The 19,560-nt window shown below is 40.7% G+C and overlaps 1 protein-coding gene across 1 annotated transcript in view; it reads right to left on the bottom strand.

Annotated features, from left to right (window-relative positions):
* Positions 1 to 1,511: 1,511 nt before the first annotated feature.
* Positions 1,512 to 19,560, bottom strand: part of LOC123985999 (mucin-5B-like) — a 43,324-nt gene continuing 25,275 nt past the window's right edge. Inside the window, exons 26-44 of the mRNA XM_046074035.1 lie at positions 17,909 to 19,559; positions 14,765 to 15,042; positions 13,717 to 13,888; positions 11,461 to 11,708; positions 11,126 to 11,309; positions 9,774 to 9,981; positions 9,378 to 9,550; positions 9,227 to 9,296; positions 8,767 to 8,879; positions 8,635 to 8,666; positions 8,366 to 8,534; positions 6,635 to 6,730; positions 5,859 to 5,899; positions 3,918 to 4,187; positions 3,405 to 3,503; positions 2,889 to 3,017; positions 2,759 to 2,798; positions 2,356 to 2,476; positions 1,512 to 1,881 (exon numbers count right to left, since the gene is read on the bottom strand). Of these exons, the coding sequence (XP_045929991.1) occupies positions 1,680 to 1,881; positions 2,356 to 2,476; positions 2,759 to 2,798; positions 2,889 to 3,017; positions 3,405 to 3,503; positions 3,918 to 4,187; positions 5,859 to 5,899; positions 6,635 to 6,730; positions 8,366 to 8,534; positions 8,635 to 8,666; positions 8,767 to 8,879; positions 9,227 to 9,296; positions 9,378 to 9,550; positions 9,774 to 9,981; positions 11,126 to 11,309; positions 11,461 to 11,708; positions 13,717 to 13,888; positions 14,765 to 15,042; positions 17,909 to 19,559 (4,296 nt within the window). The 3' untranslated portion in view covers positions 1,512 to 1,679. The remainder of the gene's footprint in view (positions 1,882 to 2,355; positions 2,477 to 2,758; positions 2,799 to 2,888; positions 3,018 to 3,404; positions 3,504 to 3,917; positions 4,188 to 5,858; positions 5,900 to 6,634; positions 6,731 to 8,365; positions 8,535 to 8,634; positions 8,667 to 8,766; positions 8,880 to 9,226; positions 9,297 to 9,377; positions 9,551 to 9,773; positions 9,982 to 11,125; positions 11,310 to 11,460; positions 11,709 to 13,716; positions 13,889 to 14,764; positions 15,043 to 17,908; position 19,560) is intronic.

The following is a 19,560-nucleotide window of genomic DNA, read 5'->3' as shown; positions in this document are numbered from 1 at the left end:
GGTGGTACTGAGGTTCAGAGGAAGTATCCCCACTGAAGCAGTTATTCACAGTGACGACAAGTAGTTTTTGCAAAGTTGTGATGTAACCCATTTTCAGTAAGTGATGTAAGGGTGTGTATGGAGGACTGATCCTGACAGATTAAGAAATAAATACAGAAATAAATCAATGCTCAATAAATAAGCATCCGATTAAATGCACAAAAAATGAATTCAATAAATAAATGGAGGCAGTAATTAAATTATACAATGAGACATAAATGTATATATCTCTTTTAATTAGCTTCTTTACTTATTCACCTTTGTAATAATTTCCTCATTTATTTGTTGTCTGTTATAATCTTCAACTATTTACTTCTTTTTGAAATGTATTTATTTATGTGTGTTTTATTATTTTTGTCTGTCTTATTCTTGCTTTTGCATTTTCTACCCTATTTATTTCCCCAATGGTATTTATTTCTGCCTGTCCTTTTTACATTTCTCTATGCATTTCTGCCTCGTTATGCAAATGAGGAGGGGCTGTGTCTCAAGGGGTCAACTTCTCCCCTATTGGTGGATCAGTGAAACGGCAGAGGTCGACTCTACGTGTACACATCAACAAGCTTGCTCCTCACAGTCAGATGGCTTTCTTCAGTGAACTGAGGTGTTTAGTTTTTAATCGGATGCTTATTTATTTATTGAGCACTTATTTATTTCTATATTTATTTCTTAATCTGTCAGGATCAGTCCTCCATAGCTGTGATATCCTGTTGACTTACTTTTTAGAATAACTTTTGCTAAGCCTTCAAAACCAAAACTTTCATCCACCACAGTGCTTCAGAGAAAGCGGCCTAAGATGACAGCGACCAGACTTGTGCTCCGGTTCCCAGAGGCTGACGCCTAATTTTTTGGGTGGCCTTCATTACTCTAGCACCACCATCAGGTGAAAACTTGTACATGAGGGGAAAAACACTTCTCCATGCTTCATGGTCAGCTTTTAACAACACAAGCAGAGCTTACACGTTTAGCCACAGTATTAGTATATGTAGGTTACAAAGTCTGGTTTTTGATGTGCTGTCTGCCAAAGGATTTATTTAAGAGGTGTTGTCTGATGTCAGTCATTGTATTGTATATGTATGTGTCACATGATTCTGTTGTGTTTAAATCACTGCTGCACCACATCCGGAAGTCCAGGCAGTTTGCTCCTGGAATTTGATTTGCAGCTTTTAAAATGTTAAATTATTAAACTTCCTGGCACAAACTGCAACATTTTAAGCCAGAAATCAAGAACAGGTAGTACAAATGTTTAGTTCTTTAGTAGCTTTAGGAACAACTAAACACGAGCTCTCGCCTGGACACCTGTTTCCTGTTTTAGCTAAACTTAATTTGTATCCTCCAAAATGTCCAACTGACATCAAAATGTTGGTGAGACAAATTGACCTTCTCACGGTATGCTTAGAATGTACAGATGTATCAGTACTCCCATTCCCACAGGATCAATAAGAATGATGATGCAAGTGTCGTATTGCAGAAATATCATTTTAATAATTATCCAAGAAATCTGCAGTTAAAGAAAGTTTACATCATGCTAATATGTTGTGAAACTGAAAAACAGCACACACTGGGGTATAAATAACAAAACCTGATAAGAAGAAGGAGGTCTAAGTTAAGCCCTGCAGTGTTTCTGAGGCTCAGTCCAGCGTTCAACGTCTCCTGCGGCGCTGTGCTTTGGCAGTTGTCCCCGGCACACACTCTGCTTTGCTGCAGCTGCACGTGTCCACTCTGCTGTAGGTGTGCTGGACCCTGGAACCATCATCGCAGATCAGGTCCACCTGAATTGGAGTGGTGGTGGCCTCTTGGCAACACTCACACTGGTGCATCATCATGTTAGCTGCTGCAGAGTACCTGTACACACACACACACACACACACACACACAAAACAGCTCATCATCTCCACTGATTACAACAGTTCCTTTAACAGTTGGGCATAAAGTCCTTTTTTGGTCAAAATCCAGTTCTAAGATCTTCATTAGCTTTGTTTTTTGTTTGTTTTGTGCTCATACAGTTCTTGTTGCTAGAGTTAGCAACAAGAACAGCCCTGGGGCTTCCTAACAGGTTAATCTAAGCAAAGTGTTGCACAATGTTTATATCAGGGTAAAACGCGTCGGACATTGGGTGAGCACTACTATGGAAGCCTAGTGTTCATGGAAAATTATGTCATTAGGCCCTACAGATGGCAGCATGTGCTGACAGCCTCCTTTCACACTAACTGAGAAAGCTCACAACCAAAACCCACCTGAAGAACTCAACCTCAATTTACACTGATGGTGGTTTTGCCAACTTAGTTGAACTTCAAATTTCGGGCTAAACAGACTCACATGGACGAGCTTCCACAGCGTCCAGCGCAGAACGTCATGTTAACCAGCTGCGTGGTCCTACAGCCGCTCACATCGATGACTGTCTGCTTACTCTGAACCTCACAGAAGCTCCGCAGCGTGCCTGGAACACACATAATTTATATGTATCTGTGTGTTACCTGTTATTCAAAACCACTTCCAATTGCTATTTATGTCAGAGGTCACACGCTTGGAGAAGCTAGGGTTTAAGTGTCTTGCTCAGGGACACATTGGTGGACGTGTCACAGTGAGGGAGTTGAACCCGGGTGACTGCACCACCATCATGTTAGGCTCCAACAATGCCATATTAAGAAGTCAAATTTCTATTCTGAAAATGTATTTTTGGTTTAGAAGTTATTCAAATACTGCGTCTCTAATTACTTACAGGTTTTGCAGCACCCACTAGCGTCGGTTGTCTCAGTGCCCTGGAGGAGGAAGACAAGTCATGCTGCGTGTTAGACATGGACAGTGCGGGATGAGACAGGGGGAGGGGTATCAGCTGTAGAGATACTCACAGGTTCACAGTTCAAGGGGTTGAAAGAAGGACAAGTGGTCTTGGTCTCCTTGGTAATAAACTGTCCATTAATGTTGTCACAGGTGTACTGCACGCAGTTGTCGTCATGGGGTATAAAAGTACCATTGACCTGAACCAACAGGAAAGTCAGATGATCATCACAGAGATAATCCTTATCCTTTTTGGCTCATATAGAAACAACTCTGCCTATAGGCCACTACATGTCTGGAAGAGAGGAAGTCTACCGAGAACTACGACCACCACATGTGATAAAGGGGACATTAATAGGTTCTGGGATTAGATTTGATTTGATCACATTTTTAAGCCTTTTTAAAAATATAAATGTTTATGTTTTGAAAAAAGACTAGCCTTAAATAAAATCAAATGTTCAGTTTGTCTTACTTTCACTAACAATAATTACACACAAATTGTTATTAGGTAAAATGATCTACAGCCACATCCCATTTCTCATATTGTTGGCTTTAAAATGGGAGGAAACTCCAGCTGCAGCACTTACCTCGATAACATGCGTTGTTTGGTCAGGTGTGGTGAAAATACAGCTGTTCTGAATGCACGTCCCACAGCACTTCCCAGATACGGTCTGATATCCGTAACCCTGGAGACAGTGTGAGAGAGTCAGGGGGAAGGCGAAACAAAAAAACAACTCCTTTGGCTTGGTAATATGAGATAATGCATGTATGTTCATGTTTAGCTCCTTTTTCTTCAGCTGTTTTATTGTCTAGTATTTTAGTGGAACTTAGAAATTCCATTTTTGTTGACACTGTCAGACAGCGTTAATTCAACTACATGTTCTGTACATGTTTCTGATGAGGTTGTAGTTTATAGTGCTGTTGTACTGGACTGCATTATACTGAGAGATATTTCTCCACAGTTACGAACAGTCCAGTACTACAACACGCATTAGCTTGTTGGTGGCCACTGAGTGTGAATGTATCTCTGAGGTCAAGGTCTGTTCCAATGACACTGCGTCTGTGTAAGAGTGTTTGTTGTGTCCTGAGAATGAGCTTACTGAGGGGCAGGTTTTGTTGCAGACAATAGGTTTGCAGGCAACGATGTTCAGCTTGGTGATGGGATCCATTTTGGGACCACAGTAACACTCCCGGCAGGGCCCAGGTTTAACGGACTCCTCTGATAAAGGTCCCGGGGTTGCTTGTCCTGCTCCTGATGGCTGTCCCGGTCCTGATGGTGCTGTTGTTGTTCCTGAGGGTTGTCCTGGAATTGCTGGTGCTTCTAATGGTGGTTCTGATAGTGATTCCGGTGTTGGTATCTTGGCACCAGGCTATAGAATACACATTTAATTAACTCCTCTCAAACATGAATTGAAATGAAAAGGCCTGTACTGAAACTCATTCCATGAAGGTTCTGGTGACTGTAACACTGCATCCTCACAGTTTTGTGGACCCAGCCGTAAAACAAATGTCTCTTCTTGTGACTGACAGACCTTGTACGTGTTTGTTTAGTTTTTCTGGCATGCCAACGGGCTGATGAAGAAATAAGTGGTTATGGGTATTAGTCTAGACTACAACAGCTAGAAAAGGGACTTCTTTTTACTTCCTGATGTATTAGGGAAAATCCCATGAGACAGGAGGAGATTCCTTCCTTCACTGTTCCTACAATCAGTGGATCGACTAAATGTAACAGTAGTTTAACTTTTGAATTCATACTGAAATCATGTATCTGCTATTACTTAGCTGCACCATTAACATCAGTTCTCTCAGAAGCCACCTTTTCAGGTGGCAGTGGTGCAGTGGTTTAGTCCACACCGAAGTTTGAATGAAAGCGTTCACACCAACACAAATGAATCAAAGCAACGTACCAGGGTTAGTCTGAACCTGACCAAACAGTTAACAGTGTTAAAGCTCCCACTAATTGCACTTGGCTCTGTCTCTCCTCCCTTTGGGTGCTTTCACGCCTAAGCTGTTGATGTGGTTGAGATTAAAGATGGTTTGAAAGCTGTCATTGGTGCGCAAGAAAAAATACAGAACCACTTCCAAGTAAGCTCTGATTTGGCCATCCACTGCACTGTGATAAAGAAGGTATGTGACATGGATCCCATCTCTCTGCTAATCATGGCAACTGCCAAGAAAACTATCCGCTCTATGCTTTTGCAAGGTCATTTGGTAACCAGGGCAACACATATGCACATCAACATGTGAGTATTGACATTTTCCCTGATACATCAAAAGGTGAAAAGGGTTAAAACAGATAATAATCATGTATTTTGATTGCTATACGACAGCATAGTTTTGGCGAATGGTTTTCAGTCAGTCTTGACTGCTCATGCTCATCACCAACTATTTCTTTGTGAGATAAAAGGATGCATAAAGCAGATATACATGCTGTAGCACTTCATTTCTGCTGATGCAGAATGACAGACACCAAAACTATCCAATAAACGAGTTACCTCTCTATCCATATGAATACATGCTTTTTGGTCTGGACTAAGAGAACTGAGGAGTAAAGAGTGACCTCAGAGTAGCTTTCTTTAGTCAGACTCTGCAAATCTGCATACCTCTAGGCCTGGCATTTTTCAGATACTTTTCAGACTGCCAGTCCTCATCTATCCAGCAGTGGCCCATCTTGACTTCCTGTCTATTACCTGACCCCGCTTCTTCCTGCACCCCTGTCCCCTGATTTAGCTAGACAGTATAAATACGAGCCACTCCCCCCTAGTGTTTGTCTACCTCTATGTGAGTCTTCCAGCTCTGCCTGTCTTTGTCCCTGTCCTGTAAAACTGACTGCTACCTGGCTTTGACTGGCTTCCTGCCTCAGTCCTGTTGGATGTGTCAGCCTGTTTGGAGAGCTGAACTATAAGACTGTTGTAAGAAAGACTTTTATTCTAGTAAAGCACCTGTAATTCAACCTGTTCTGCCTGCCTGTTTCTGTATTTGCCTCCTCTTTCCTGGTGGACCTGATGTATTGCTATCTGGAGTTTGGGCTGTGTACTTACCTTGTACTCAGTCATGTTATAGACACAGACACCTTTAGGAACTGCAAAAACAAAAGACATGAGTCAAGTTATCATTTACACTATTTTATTAGGTCAGTAAGGTGTGCTAAGTTTATATATAAGCATCTATATTACTGTAGCTCTGTGTGTGTACTGGATTCAGAAAAACAATGTTATTCTAGGTAAATTCGCATTTTCCCCAAAGATGAAATATTGTAACTCTCTAAAAGCAAATTGTGAACTAATATTAACATGTATTAATATAATGTATTGTTTGAAGCTCCGTCTTGTCCTTTCTCACTCTCTCTCTCCCTCACCCCCAACTGGTTGAGGCAGATGGCCGCCCACCCTGAGCCATGGTTCTATACGAGGTTTAAGCCTTCTAAAAGTTACTTTTCCCTTGCCTCTGTCTCAGAGTGCTTGTTCATGGTGGGAACTGTTGTGTGTCTGGAAATGATATTACAAAGAGTAGGTTGTAGACCTGCTCTAGTGCAATGAGATAACTTCTGCTTTGAATCGGCACTATATAATTAAAAATGAATTGAACTATAATTGTTTTTTTTATACTACAGTGTTAATTTTCATTTTTTGTTTCCTGCACAGTGACTACAGATGTAAATGATCGTATAGCTAACTCTGGTGCAGCTGTGCACTGTCCCTGTCAAAAAACAAACAAATGATAGCTCACTGGGTCATGTTTCATGAGCACATACAGTACAGCATTTTATATTAGACATCGATAGGTAATGCTATGTTGATAGACTAGAGTCACTTACCACACTCAAAGGATTGGCAGCAGGTGCTGTTGGTGATGTTGAGTAGGAAACCCAGCGGGCAGGGGATGGAAGCGGGACACAGGTTTACATTGCATTCTGTTGGGGATGATTATCAGTGTGTGAATGTGGAGATCTGCCTCGATTTGTCTTTGATAACAATAACTTAAAGAACCATAACGGTAGTTTTACATGTTTAGATGATTTAGGTGAAAGGAGAGTTTGCCGAGAGCCAGACTCTCTTTTTCGAGAAGGGCTGCCCTTTGACATTCACACCTTGCTGGTTAGTGAGCAGCTCCTGTGAAGCACTTCAATTTAAAGGTCTTTCTCCTGGGCCTGACTCATGTTTCAGCCCTGGAGGTTGCTGCTCGGATTGAACCAGTGACCTCCTAGACACAAGTTGACTTCTCCAACCTTTTTTCCAATATTAATGGTGACATTTGACAAAGCATATTGTTTTGGTCTTTGTTCTCTCCAGACAGCTGCTGGTTTCTATTCATTACTTACCTGTGAACATTGTCCTTTGGAGCCTTATAGCTCATCACATACTCGCTTATTATATGTCTGCTTGAATTCTTGTTAAAATTACTCTTGTGAGGCAGGGCAGGTATGGCTGAAAAGAATGCTCAGCAAGGTAACACTGATGTTCAGTGTGATGGAAGCCCTAAAGCTTCTTTTACAATACAGAAAATAACTGAAACCACTGGCTTCACGAAGGCAGGAAAAGTATGGTTTAAAACATGCTTGTTTGTAAAGTATCCATGTATATCATTTGAAAACAACACTGGTTTGGTCCCACAGTTACATCAATAAATATAAAGGTAACATAGTTCTCACTTAGAAAGTCAGTGAGATCAATGAAACGGTCAAGTAAGACCCACTGTCCACCTGGTCTTAACATGTGATCTGCAACTCAGTATCCTCTGGATGAAGACACCTGAACATGGGCCTTTGCAATGACTTCTCGTATTGATGAAAGTTCCCATCATCTCTGTTCTGCCCACATTGTGATTGGATTTCAATATGCAAATTAGGTAGGCAGGTGAAGGGAAAAATCTTTCCTTAGCTTTTTTTCACAGGCAGCTGCAGATATTTGGGACATGCACAAGTGGCAGAAATTACAAATGCTGCCCACGCTGATTGTTTTGTTCCGTATAAAGATTTGTAGTTTTGTAGTTTAGATTGGTTACTGACTCAATCATGTTTTTCTGAGCTAAGCATCACATCACATCACAGCTTAAATGCACTTCAGTATGTCCATCAGCGAGCAATTGCTTCCTGTTTAGAGTATTCAGTTTGGTGGCACCCAGTTCAATCCAAACCAGGGCACTGTTGATAAGGTTAATAGCTCCGCAACTGTATCCTACTGTATATTACGCCTAAACTGCCTAAGGAACTTTCACTCACCAGTGAGGATAGCCTCAGTCCAAAAAGCTACTGTATGATGCTGATTCAGTACAGTTAGCTTAGTGTAGATTCATTCATACATGTCCACCTTAAGATGCAGAAGATCCAGATGTAGTCCGGCAGGTTTCTTGCATTCAGATTGCAGTGTGCTCTGTATGAATTGACAGCTGCATCAACCTGCGTTTGTCTTGATCCAGATAAGAGTTTCAGATCACATGCTAATATCAGGTGGAGATGGGCTATATTATATGCTACACCAATCCCATGAAACTGAAGCCTGTGGGCTGATCAAATTTTACTGCGTGTTGTTCTGACACTATAACTGACCACAAGACTGTGTTGTGCAGCAGCTGTCTGTCTTGTTGACCAGCTGCTGGCCGGGCTCGCTGCATGTGGGGCTCTGAACTGATGGGCACTGAACAGGCTGACACTGGATGCTCATGGAATCTTCGTCACACACACAGGTGTTGCAGTCACTTGTCCATGTGTCACCAGGCTGGTTAAGAGAGAAACACAGGAACCAGTTCAGACACAGGGCATGCTTCACTTCACTGCTAGTGGTCGTGAATGGATGTGTCAGGCATGTGAGTCCTCACCTGTTTGGGTTTTCCATCCGATCCAACACAATCTGAAATTGAAACAGAAGCGAGATTTGTAGGTGTGACAACAGTTTATGAAAAATATTCCATGACCCAGTCTAACCAAGTTTTCAATAGATCTCCTCTTACCACAGGAGGTAACACACACGTCATGGACTGTGTTGAATAGGATGGTGCCATGAGGACAGAAGCAACCCTCCTTAGTGGATGACTTGCTATCCATCTGGAACATCTGGTTGTATCTGATGTCAGAAAGAGAATTATGGGTGATTACATAGGTTAAATGTTTTGAGGAATCGTCGCACAAAAGGCTCTAAGAGTGGAAACCTTCGCTAATGATGACTTTCAGTTTATATCTGCATGACTATAATCGATTCTCTGTCTCATTAAATTACATATCATTTATATCAAAACCAGTTCGACCCCGAAATCCATTCACTGCTTTTTGAGACATCTTTCTTAAGAAACAAAACACCCTCCGCTCCCTGTTTAATTCAATGCTTCAGTGACAGCAGAAATGTGAGTATATAAATCAGGTAGGTGTGTAAATGTTAAGCTACCTCAAAAAACACCAGACTGCTGATATTACCTGTCATTGCATGTAGGCTCCACAGTGGGGCCACAGGCCATGTACACTTGGTTGATTGGACACTTGTGCTCTGTAAGACAGAGATACGTACATGTTTTTCAGAAATCCAAGCAACAACTGTAGTACTCTATATCCATTATATCTAACTTACCACACTGCCCATCAGTAGCATTCCTCCAGTCAACACAGACTCCTGCATTTGAACACTCAGTGGCATAGGCCTCCAGGCTGGAACAGGTGTTATTGCCACCGTTGCAATTGTCAGACGCACAGGACGACACAAATGGTCCCGGGGATATCACTGCGTGACACGGCGCAAATACACTAGAGGGGAGCCAGGACAGCACGTCAGGACAAGTGATCAGAAGACTTTGCATACACAGAGTGACCAGAAATACATAAACACCATCTAAGATGTAATAGAAAGTAATAAAATAGACCTGCAATATGTTTTAGTTGTGTGATTCAGTTCCATGGTGTCTTCTGACTTAATAATATGCAAGCCTAAGAGAATAAAGAGGTTTTTCTTTTTTGGGGTTCCCCTCACCTGCTGGTCAGGAGATCACAGATGGCAGGTTTGCAAATAGGCTGTGTTGTTGAGTATGGTGGTTTTGAAGTGGTTGAAGGTGGTGTAGTAGTTGTGGGGCTGACACAGGGTGTACCTGGGACATGCCACTGGCTTGCAGAGTCTGAACAGCTCTCCACCTGGCCGTTTGGAGAACGGCAGTCATTGGTCTGGAAGTTGTCACAGGTCCCTGGAAAAGGAGAGGGAGCAGGATGAAGCCAGAGCATTGAGCATCACGCAAGAAGCAGCCCTACCATTTGAAGTAGTAGTAGGAGCGATTAAAGAGAATTTCTGGCATTTAACATGTCTCAGATTTAAAATTTCATGACCTGTCATACATCACACACAACTAGTCTGCTTTTCAAAGGTGTAAACACACTAATGAACACACTAATTTGACTAACCACAATGTAATAAAAACAACGTATACAGGTGCATCTAAAAAAATTGGAATATAAAAGTAAATATTTTTGTCCTGTAATTTAAGTGAAAAAGTGAACAGAAACTTTCATATATTTTAGATTCATTACATATAAAGTGAATCTTTTTTGTTTTAATCTTGATGATTACGGCTTGAAGCTCACGGAAATCAAACATCCATATCTCAAAAGATTAGAATATTAGAATAAAGAATGTATACTAGATCTAGACCTTCTTAAAGGTTGAAAACTTCTAAAAAAAGGTTCATTCATGCACCGCTGAGGTGTTATGGAAGGCTAGATTGCTTTGATAGCGGCCTTCAGCTTGTCTGGATTGTTGGTCTGGTGTTTTACTCTTGCCAGTACCACACAGATTCTCTATGAGGTTCAGGTCAGGTGAGCTGGCTGGCCAATCAATAACAGTAATACTATGGTCAGCAAACCAGTTCCTAGTGGGTTTGGCCCAGTGGGCAGGTGTCAATCCCTGCTGGAAAAGGAAATCAGCATCTCCATAAAGGTTGTCAGCAGATGAAGCATGAAGTGCTCTAAAATCTCCTGGTGGACGCTGCATTGACTCTGGACTTGAGAAAACACAGTGGACCAACACCAGCGGATGTCATGGCCCAATCATCACTGACTGTGGAAACATCATACTGGCCTTCAAGCAACTTGGATTCTGTGCCTCTCCACTCGTCCTCCAGACTTTGGGACCAAGATTTCCAAATGAAATTTGGAACAAAAATGAAAGGCCTGAAATATTTCACTGTATGTGTAATCAATCTACAATATATGAAAGTTTTCAATAACGGAAAAAATGAACATTTTCACAATATTGTATATACAGTAAATAAAACTGCCAGGTTGTAGGTTACAGTTAGCTAGCTAGATCAGGGGTTTAGTGTTTGGGTAACTCACCACACTGTCCCTCAGTGTTCCCACCAAAGAGAGAATAAGGAAGGTCAATGCTGAAGGAGGAGCCCCTATATGTTATGTTGGCATTGATCTCCGGTATCTCCAGTGTGATCACCATATCTGTGCTAGTGAGACGCAGGACAGAATTGCTGTAGGCAGGATAGATTCGTTTCCCATTCACATACACCTGTAGGACAATGAGACAAAACGGATTAGTGAAAACTGGGAACCAAGCACACCAGCGTTTCCAACTCCAGATTGAGTCAGTACTCTCAAATAATGCATGAACTGAAATACTAACACTGAAACAACAAATGACACTTTGAATCATTGCTTACCACATTAGTTGCTTCTCCTGAAGTCTTCAACTGAGTCAAAACTACGTTGTAGGATTCATATATAACAATGAGAGCCTGGGGACAGAATGTGCTTTCTGAAGGATCACAGTAACTATTATTTATTATAATGGTCAAGTTATATTTAGTAATAATCTCTTTGACCAGGTAAGAAGAGCAGTTATCATTGAAACTGTATGATTTCCCATCAAATGTCATGTAGTGGGATCCTCCCCAGACACTGCACACACCTGCAGGGTAACAACAATCAAGTATGGAAATTAAAAGTAAGAACCGGATTTGGAAATCAAAATGCTTCACAGGGGCATAGACATAACAAGAAATAGGAATACATAAAAAATAAGACACTGTATTAAAAAGAAAATAAAAACAAAAGTAAGCAAATAAATCATTAAAAATAAGCCCAAGTCCATAACTCCACCAAGATCTCAGGCTTGATTTGTAGATTTATGTGTCTTATTTGGGGCCCAAAGAATGATTTAATTTTTTTCTTTTTCAGTGTTCAGTTGTAGGGGCTTCTGGCACAAAGGAGTGAGGGACAAGAACGAGGACAGGACAGTGAAAATCTGGTCAGAGGCCAGCATCTCCTCTCTCAGGCATGCTTTGAGTGTACAGACTGGTATTGTTTTATGATGCTTGTGATGCTATTAATGAACTTACAGAAACTGATGGGACAACAAAGAATCCACTTGATGCGGAAGCTAAATTCTTTCTATGTTTCCCAGAGTATCTTTATGTAACTTTAATCATTTGTTTATTAAAAGTCTTTTAACATTTTCTTTTATCACCTGGTTTTATGGATTGTCTGTGAAGGACAAGCACAGCCTCAGCAGCATTGTAAAAATCTGCTGACAGACCTGAGCTCCCTCCGGAAAAAAATGGGTGCTCCAGAAGGCTAGGCAGGTCCTGAGTCATTCTGACCAGGTTCTCAGTCAGGAATTCTGTTTGATGCCCTCAGGATGGCGCTACCTTGCTCCCCCAAGAAAACAGATATGCATATTCTTTTATTCCTTCTACCAGGCTTTAAAATATTGCTGACAGCGGCAACTAGACACATGCCAGGCATCGTAAACCTCTGTATTTATTTACTTAGTTTATTATCTATTTATTTATTTATCCTCTTGAATTATGGTCCCTGCTTGGTCCATGTATTACCTGTGTATGCTTTGATCTGGTGCCCAAATGCTTATATGATGTCATTGACAGGGTTTCTGACTGCTTGATTCATTGTAGTTGTTGTTTTTGTCTTGTGTGATATGACTGGCAAACTGAATTCCCTAAAGTTGTTTAAATTGAATTTGAATTGAAATGCTAATTGATGTGTTAAGTACACTAACTCAGCAAATGTATGGGACTGTCCTTACTGGCTGTAGTCCTTATTGTGGAAATATGTTTCAAACCAATATAGCACAGTGCCAGAAAGTCCCACCCACTTTTCTACTCTGTCAGAAGTATCTTATTGTCATGATATGGTTGAAGATATAATTCTTATATGCATTAATGATTTAATCAGCTATTTAATCATTAACACATTGTGTAAAGGTAACCACATTTAGATGACATTCACATGATTTTAATGCAGATGTGGATCCAAATGCAATAACAATAACAAACTGCAATAAATGGAAAGTCTTTGCTAAGTGCAGCTCTCTCTCCTCCTAGGCTTGATAGGCTAAATATGATTATTAAAAACAAAAAAATAAGCAATTAGGTTCAAATTAACTTACACAGTTTTGGTTTGTGTTCATCAAACTTTGAATTTGAATCAATCAGTCTAATGTAAAATCCCATGAACATGTGTATGTTGGCTCCTCATGTAGAATAAATATAGGCCTATATAGGCTAATACAATATAATCATTTAATGAGAAATAGCCTAACTTTTTTTCAGGTAGGGTTGAACGGCAGTCAAAGTGAATGTTTTGTTATCAAGATCACTACGTTATTTTTTGAGTTTGGAGATCTCTAGAAATATCATCGAGTGATCCTTCACTCACAGAATGCATCTAGAGGGCTGCCCCAGGATGAGTCCAAGAGCTGACTGCGTAATGAGCTGCTGCCTTAGTTAATGTGACGCTGAATACACGCAGACTGTGGCTGCAAAAAAAGTAAAAACCACAGTGCTTTTGGTTTCTTTTTCTAATTATCAATCATTTGCAGAAGGATTGTGTTGTTGCACCCCTATCCAAGATTCTTCACTATATATAAAATTCAAAAGTGGTAAAATGTATTGACTTACATTCACATTCATAGTGGAAGCAGCATCCATTATCATCATAGATCTGGACAACTTTGCGTCCATTGGCACAGATGGGTTGTTGTACTGTGGGACAGGGAGTAGTCATCACTGTGACCTTGCCATTGGTACAGGTAGCTGTGGTGCAATTGCTATCCTTCCAGGACTCTCCATTCTGGACGGGGATCAAGAGGTAATAAGTCATGAAGGAAATCATGGATGTGTAAAACAATAAAGAGGAATTTAATGGATTTTTCGAGATGCACTGCTAATTTCTGCCTCGACTCGACTTGGCCGTGCTCCGTTTTCCATTGCAGATAGTATCCAGAGATAGTACCCCTCAATGTAGCTGGTCGTCATAGCAACGCCACACACAACTGCTGCGACGTAATGTTCATTGCGACACACACACCAGCAACCTACAAACAGCTGTCTCTTGATTTAAGTTAAAACGTTTCAACACTCCTCAGAATGTAAAGACAGATAAGCGGTATGAAAACCTTCCAGCTGTGTTTTCCTCTGCCGTTGTTGCTGCAGCGGTCTGTGTGACGGCGGGAGCAGAGGGCTCTGTGAGCGGGCGGCTGGCCGGCTCGCCAGCTCCTCCCGCAGGTTGGCACAGGCTTCCCCCGCAGTCACTTGCGGAGCTCCTCAACACCGAAAATATTCAAGCACATTTTTGTTCCGCCATCACTTCTCGTAAAACTCTCAATATTCCAAATCTACACAGCTGATTTCTCATAAGTGGATTTAGTGATGAAATTACATACAAAAACTGTAAAATATAAAACTTTCTGCTGCTAGCCTCTGTCTGGGCGCGCAATGATGATGCAGTGAATAGTGACGATTCTCTCTGACCAATCAGTACTCTGCCTGTTTTCACGTCAAATTTTAGTATCGCCTCAGCTCCCTTGGAACCTCAACTGAGGTGATACAAAAAAAAGTACCTGGAAGCAGGTACAGGTAGGTACAACTTTTCCACAATGGAAAACAAAAAAAAGGCGGGTTGAGCTGGTATTATGCAGTGGAAACATAATCACAAATAAAAACACACCTGTCTTGGTGGATTCACATTATTGCAGTCAAGGGAAGTTGTAGATGAAGGTGTTGATGGAGTGGAAGTAGAGGTAGGAAGAGATGTGGTGGGAGGTACTGAGCTTGAGATTGTGGCCTTTGTAGTGGTGCTGAACACTGCAGTGGTAGAAGGTGCAGTTGAGCTGGGTGTCGTTGTTGTGGGACATGGACTGGATTGTGTCTCAACTTTACAAGATGCATTGCAATATGCACGGTAACACCACCCTAAGCCATCGGTGACATTGTACACCAAGTCCCCTGTAAATATCAGAGCAGAGATAAAGTTTAGTGCACAAAGTAATTATAGATTACTGATTCATAAATTTGTGTGCCAACCTCTATGAGGGGCTGTCAGAATTACCATGCAAAGACCATGAACTTTTCCTCTCATATACACACATGAAACCAACCCCATTCACATACTATATTGAAAATTACACACACCTACAAGTGAAATGCTTTTACATACACAATTGAAAAGCTCTAATGAAAACTATTGAAAAGCTTTAAACACATACTAGATAAAGTGTGCTCATATGCACAATTGAAAATGTTTCTCCCACATACACATATAAAAGTAATTTACATACCTCAAAAAATGAAGTCTGGTTTTGGAGTGTGTAAAGAATTGTGTGTGTGTCCGTTAGGGTGCTGTACATGAGTCGGTACGCTAGTGAATGGCATGTGAATGTAACGATCTTCTCAACACTGCAAAGTCTGCTGCAGCTAGGCCCTATGCTGCCAGTACAGTAGATTACTCTGAGCAGCATGCAGCGGAATAAATTACCCTACCATATAATAGATTTGTGTACTGATGGTCTGAATAACTTGTCACTAATTACAACCCCCGGTTTGAGCCCCTCATGTATTAACAAACATTTGGGTCACACAGCAAACCAATGATTTCTCTAAAAGATGAAGAAGGTAATTTAAATGTCCAATGTGTAGCCTAATATTTAGGAGGATCTATTGACATGACAATATACATAACTATACACATACATAACTATGTTTTCAGTGGTGTATAAATACCTTACATAAACACAGCAATGCTATGTTGAAGCTATGTTGTGCCGCCATGTTTCTACAGTAGAACAAACGGACAAACTGCTCTACAGAGCATGTTTTGTTACTATGTTGAATACAAACAAGCAAAGAAGTATTAATAGTAGTAATAGTTGGCTGGTTTATTAGAAGTAAGAAGAGAAGAGAGAGAGTTTGTAGTATCCATGTTGATTCCACATTCCAACTTAAGAGCACATGAACAAAGTCAAACCAAAGTTGGAAGAATGACTTCACACCTCGGGAAATGGGACCAAACCAAAATTTCGATACGTCAATCTATCAAAACACACCCCTGGCCATTCCCTTTTTTCCCGTCCTGACTGACTGAATGTATTGTCTCAACTTAGGGGTCCAAGCAGAAACCTCACTGCTGGAACCTATTCTTTCTTATTTTTCTCAGCTAAAAGTGTTCATGCGGCAAAAACCATAACACCAAAATTGGCAGGTTGGTTGCTGGTGCTGTAACAATCAATTTTACATTTTTGTAATTATCTCCAAAAAGGCTTGGCTTAGAGTCAAGATCCTTTAATTATTTTAATTTCTAAATGCATCTTTGCTCTATTGGTCTTCAGCTCTAAAAAGTTTTCTTGATTTTCTCAAAGTCCTATTTTAACAACTCATCAGAAATCATTTGGCCAGTCATCCCGAAACTTTGGCAGGATCATCTACGGACTCAAAGAAATGTCAATACGTCAATTTTGAAATTATACATTTTGTGCCTTTAAGTTCAATTTTACATAAATGCTCATCAATCAAAATTAATTTAAGCTATTGTAACCAGCCTTGGTGCACATGTTTGGATTCTAGGTCCGAACTTTGCTGAGCAGTCCAGAGATATGCTGACACTAGGGGGTGCCAGAAATATGGCTGCATGGATTCATAAAATTGTTTGTATGATCTAGGGTCACAACTGCATAAAAATTTATTGATTAAATTTTGATGAGATATACATGTTTTCAGAAATATTTGATGTAAGACCTTCAGTGAAGACATGAAAATCAAATTTCCTAAACAACTTAAAGCTAGGGTAGGTGACGTTGGAGAAACTACTTAGGGACAGGTAGATTTTTAGGCCTCCCCCCAAAGCCACTCCACCAAAACACAACACTAGGCAAGAAGGCCAGAGAATTTATACATATAAAATAAAAGATGTATCTGAAATCAATTGCCTAACCTACCTTTCATTGTCAGGTCATTCCTGATTTGTTCCTCACGCTATCCCTAGTAACTCACAATTTTGTGTATTATATTGGAAAGTGTAAATTTCTTTCATGGATAATCATTTAATGCGGGTGTGTTATGTGTCTATTTGAAAATGTTTCGCAAATGTGTAGGTTATGTTAAATGTTGGTTATGTTAGGTATTAATAAAATAATTAAATTTGTGATTATTAATGAAAAGAAAGGCTGTCAATATTTGGACAAAGATCCCCTACTTTGTTTTGCATGCAAGGGGAAACAATAAATTATGTAAATGTGCTTTTGAACGGAATTATACAAATTATGGATGAAAGGATTACTGTTCAATGTAAATGCTCTGTATTTGTATAGCGCATTTCTAGTCTTTTCGACCACTCAAAACACTTTTACGCCACATCCACAGAGCCTAAGTGCTCAAACAGAAACTAACATTGACACACAGGCAGAACAGCCACCAGGGGCAATTTGGGGTTCAGTATCTTGCCCAAGGACACTTCAACACGCAGCCTGGAGGAGCCGGAGATTGAACTGCCAACCTTCCAATTAACTGGCAACCCGCTCTACCTTCTGAGCCACAGCCGTCCCACTCAATCATGTGTTTTAATTGTTTGACAAATGTATATTGTCTGCTGTGTAGAAGAAGGGAGTTACAAAACACAATTTCACTCTATAACTACAAATAGAATACCTACAAATAGAATTATGGAAAAGGAAACATGGGGATTAGGCTTGAGGCTAAGAATGTACAATGGAATGAGTTAATTTTAGACCGATAGTGGGATCCGAGCCTCTTCTGTAATGAGACCACATCACAAAAGAAACAACATAACTGTGAAAATGGACAATGAAGAATCACCTACCAGGACGATGAGAAGTTCCATTGACAATGCAGACACATGTTGAAGTTGTGGTAAAAAGTGGTAGTGTGGAAACAACTGTGGTTCTTGATGGTCTGAGAGTAGTTGTACCTGTTGAGTAAACAGTTGTGGGGCCTGGAAGTGTCTGTGTTATGGGACGAATAGAAGTTGTTCCTTTAACTGTTGTTGCTGTGGTTACAGTTGAAGCCAAAATAGGTGTTGTAGTGTTCAAAACAGAAGGTTTTGTGAATACAGTGGTTATTTGTGGCTTTCCTGTGACAATAACTGTTGTTTCTGGCCTTGTTGTGAAACCTGCCCCTGAGGTTGTTGTTTCAACAAAAGCTGTTGTTGCTTCTGATGTGGTTGTTTCAACAGGTTGTACTGTGGTTCCCTTAGTTGTTGTTGATGGTACTTTAGTAGTTGTGGTACCAACAGAAGGTCTTGATGTTACCACAGTTGTTTCTGGGCTTGTTGTTGTGAGACTTGGCACTAAGGTTGTAGTTTCAATAACAGCTGTGGTTGAAACTGTTACTGGGCCAGTGGTGACTTCTTTGGTTGGTTTTGTTGTCTCAACCTTTACTGTTGTTGCTTCTGATGTGGTTGTTTCAACAGGTTGTACTGTGGTTCCCTTAGTTGTTGTTGATGGTACTTTAGTAGTTGTGGTACCAACAGAAGGTCTTGATGTTACCACAGTTGTTTCTGGGCTTGTTGTTGTGAGACTTGGCACTAAGGTTGTAGTTTCAATAACAGCTGTGGTTGAAACTGTCACTGGGCCAGTGGTGACTTCTTTAGCTGGTTTTGTTGTCTCAACCTTTACTGTTGTTGCTTCTGATGTGGTTGTTTCAACAGGTTGTACTGTGGTTCCTTTAGTCGTTGTTGATGGTACTTTAGTAGTTGTAGTACCAACAGAGGGTGCTGATGTTATGACAGTTGTTTCTGGGCTTGTTGTTGTGAGACTTGGCACCAAGGTTGTAGTTTCAATAACAGCTGTGGTTGAAACTGTTACTGGGCCAGTGGTGACTTCTTTGGTTGGTTTTGTTGTCTCAACCTTTACTGTTGTTGATTCTGATGTGGTTGTTTCAACAGGTTGTACTGTGGTTCCCTTAGTTGTTGTTGATGGTACTTTAGTAGTTGTAGTACCAACAGAGGGTGCTGATGTTACCACAGGTGTTTCTGGGCTTGTTGTTGTGAGACTTGGCACTAAGGTTGTAGTTTCAATCACAGCTGTGGTTGAAACTGTTACTGGGCCAGTGGTTACTTCTTTGGTTGGTTTTGTTGTCTCAACCTTTACTGTTGTTGCTTCTGATGTGGTTGTTTCAACAGGTTGTACTGTGGTTTCCTTAGTTGTTGTCAATGGCACTTTAGTAGTTGTAGTACCAACAGAGGGTGCTGATGTTACCACAGTTGTTTCTGGGCTTGTTGTTGTGAGACTTGGCACCAAGGTTGTAGTTTCAATAACAGCTGTGGTTGAAACTGTCACTGGGCCAGTGGTGACTTCTTTGGTTGGTTTTGTTGTCTCAACCTTTACTGTTGTTGCTTCTGATGTGGTTGTTTCAACAGGTTGTACTGTGGTTCCTTTAGTTGTTGTTGATGGTACTTTAGTAGTTGTAGTACCAACAGAGGGTGCTGATGTTACCACAGGTGTTTCTGGGCTT

Source organism: Micropterus dolomieu, linkage group LG17, assembly GCF_021292245.1.
Source record: "Micropterus dolomieu isolate WLL.071019.BEF.003 ecotype Adirondacks linkage group LG17, ASM2129224v1, whole genome shotgun sequence".
Taxonomy (NCBI): Eukaryota; Metazoa; Chordata; class Actinopteri; order Centrarchiformes; family Centrarchidae; genus Micropterus; species Micropterus dolomieu.
The sequence above is the reverse complement of the archived record's forward strand: the minus strand, read 5'-3'. Positions and strand labels throughout refer to the sequence as shown.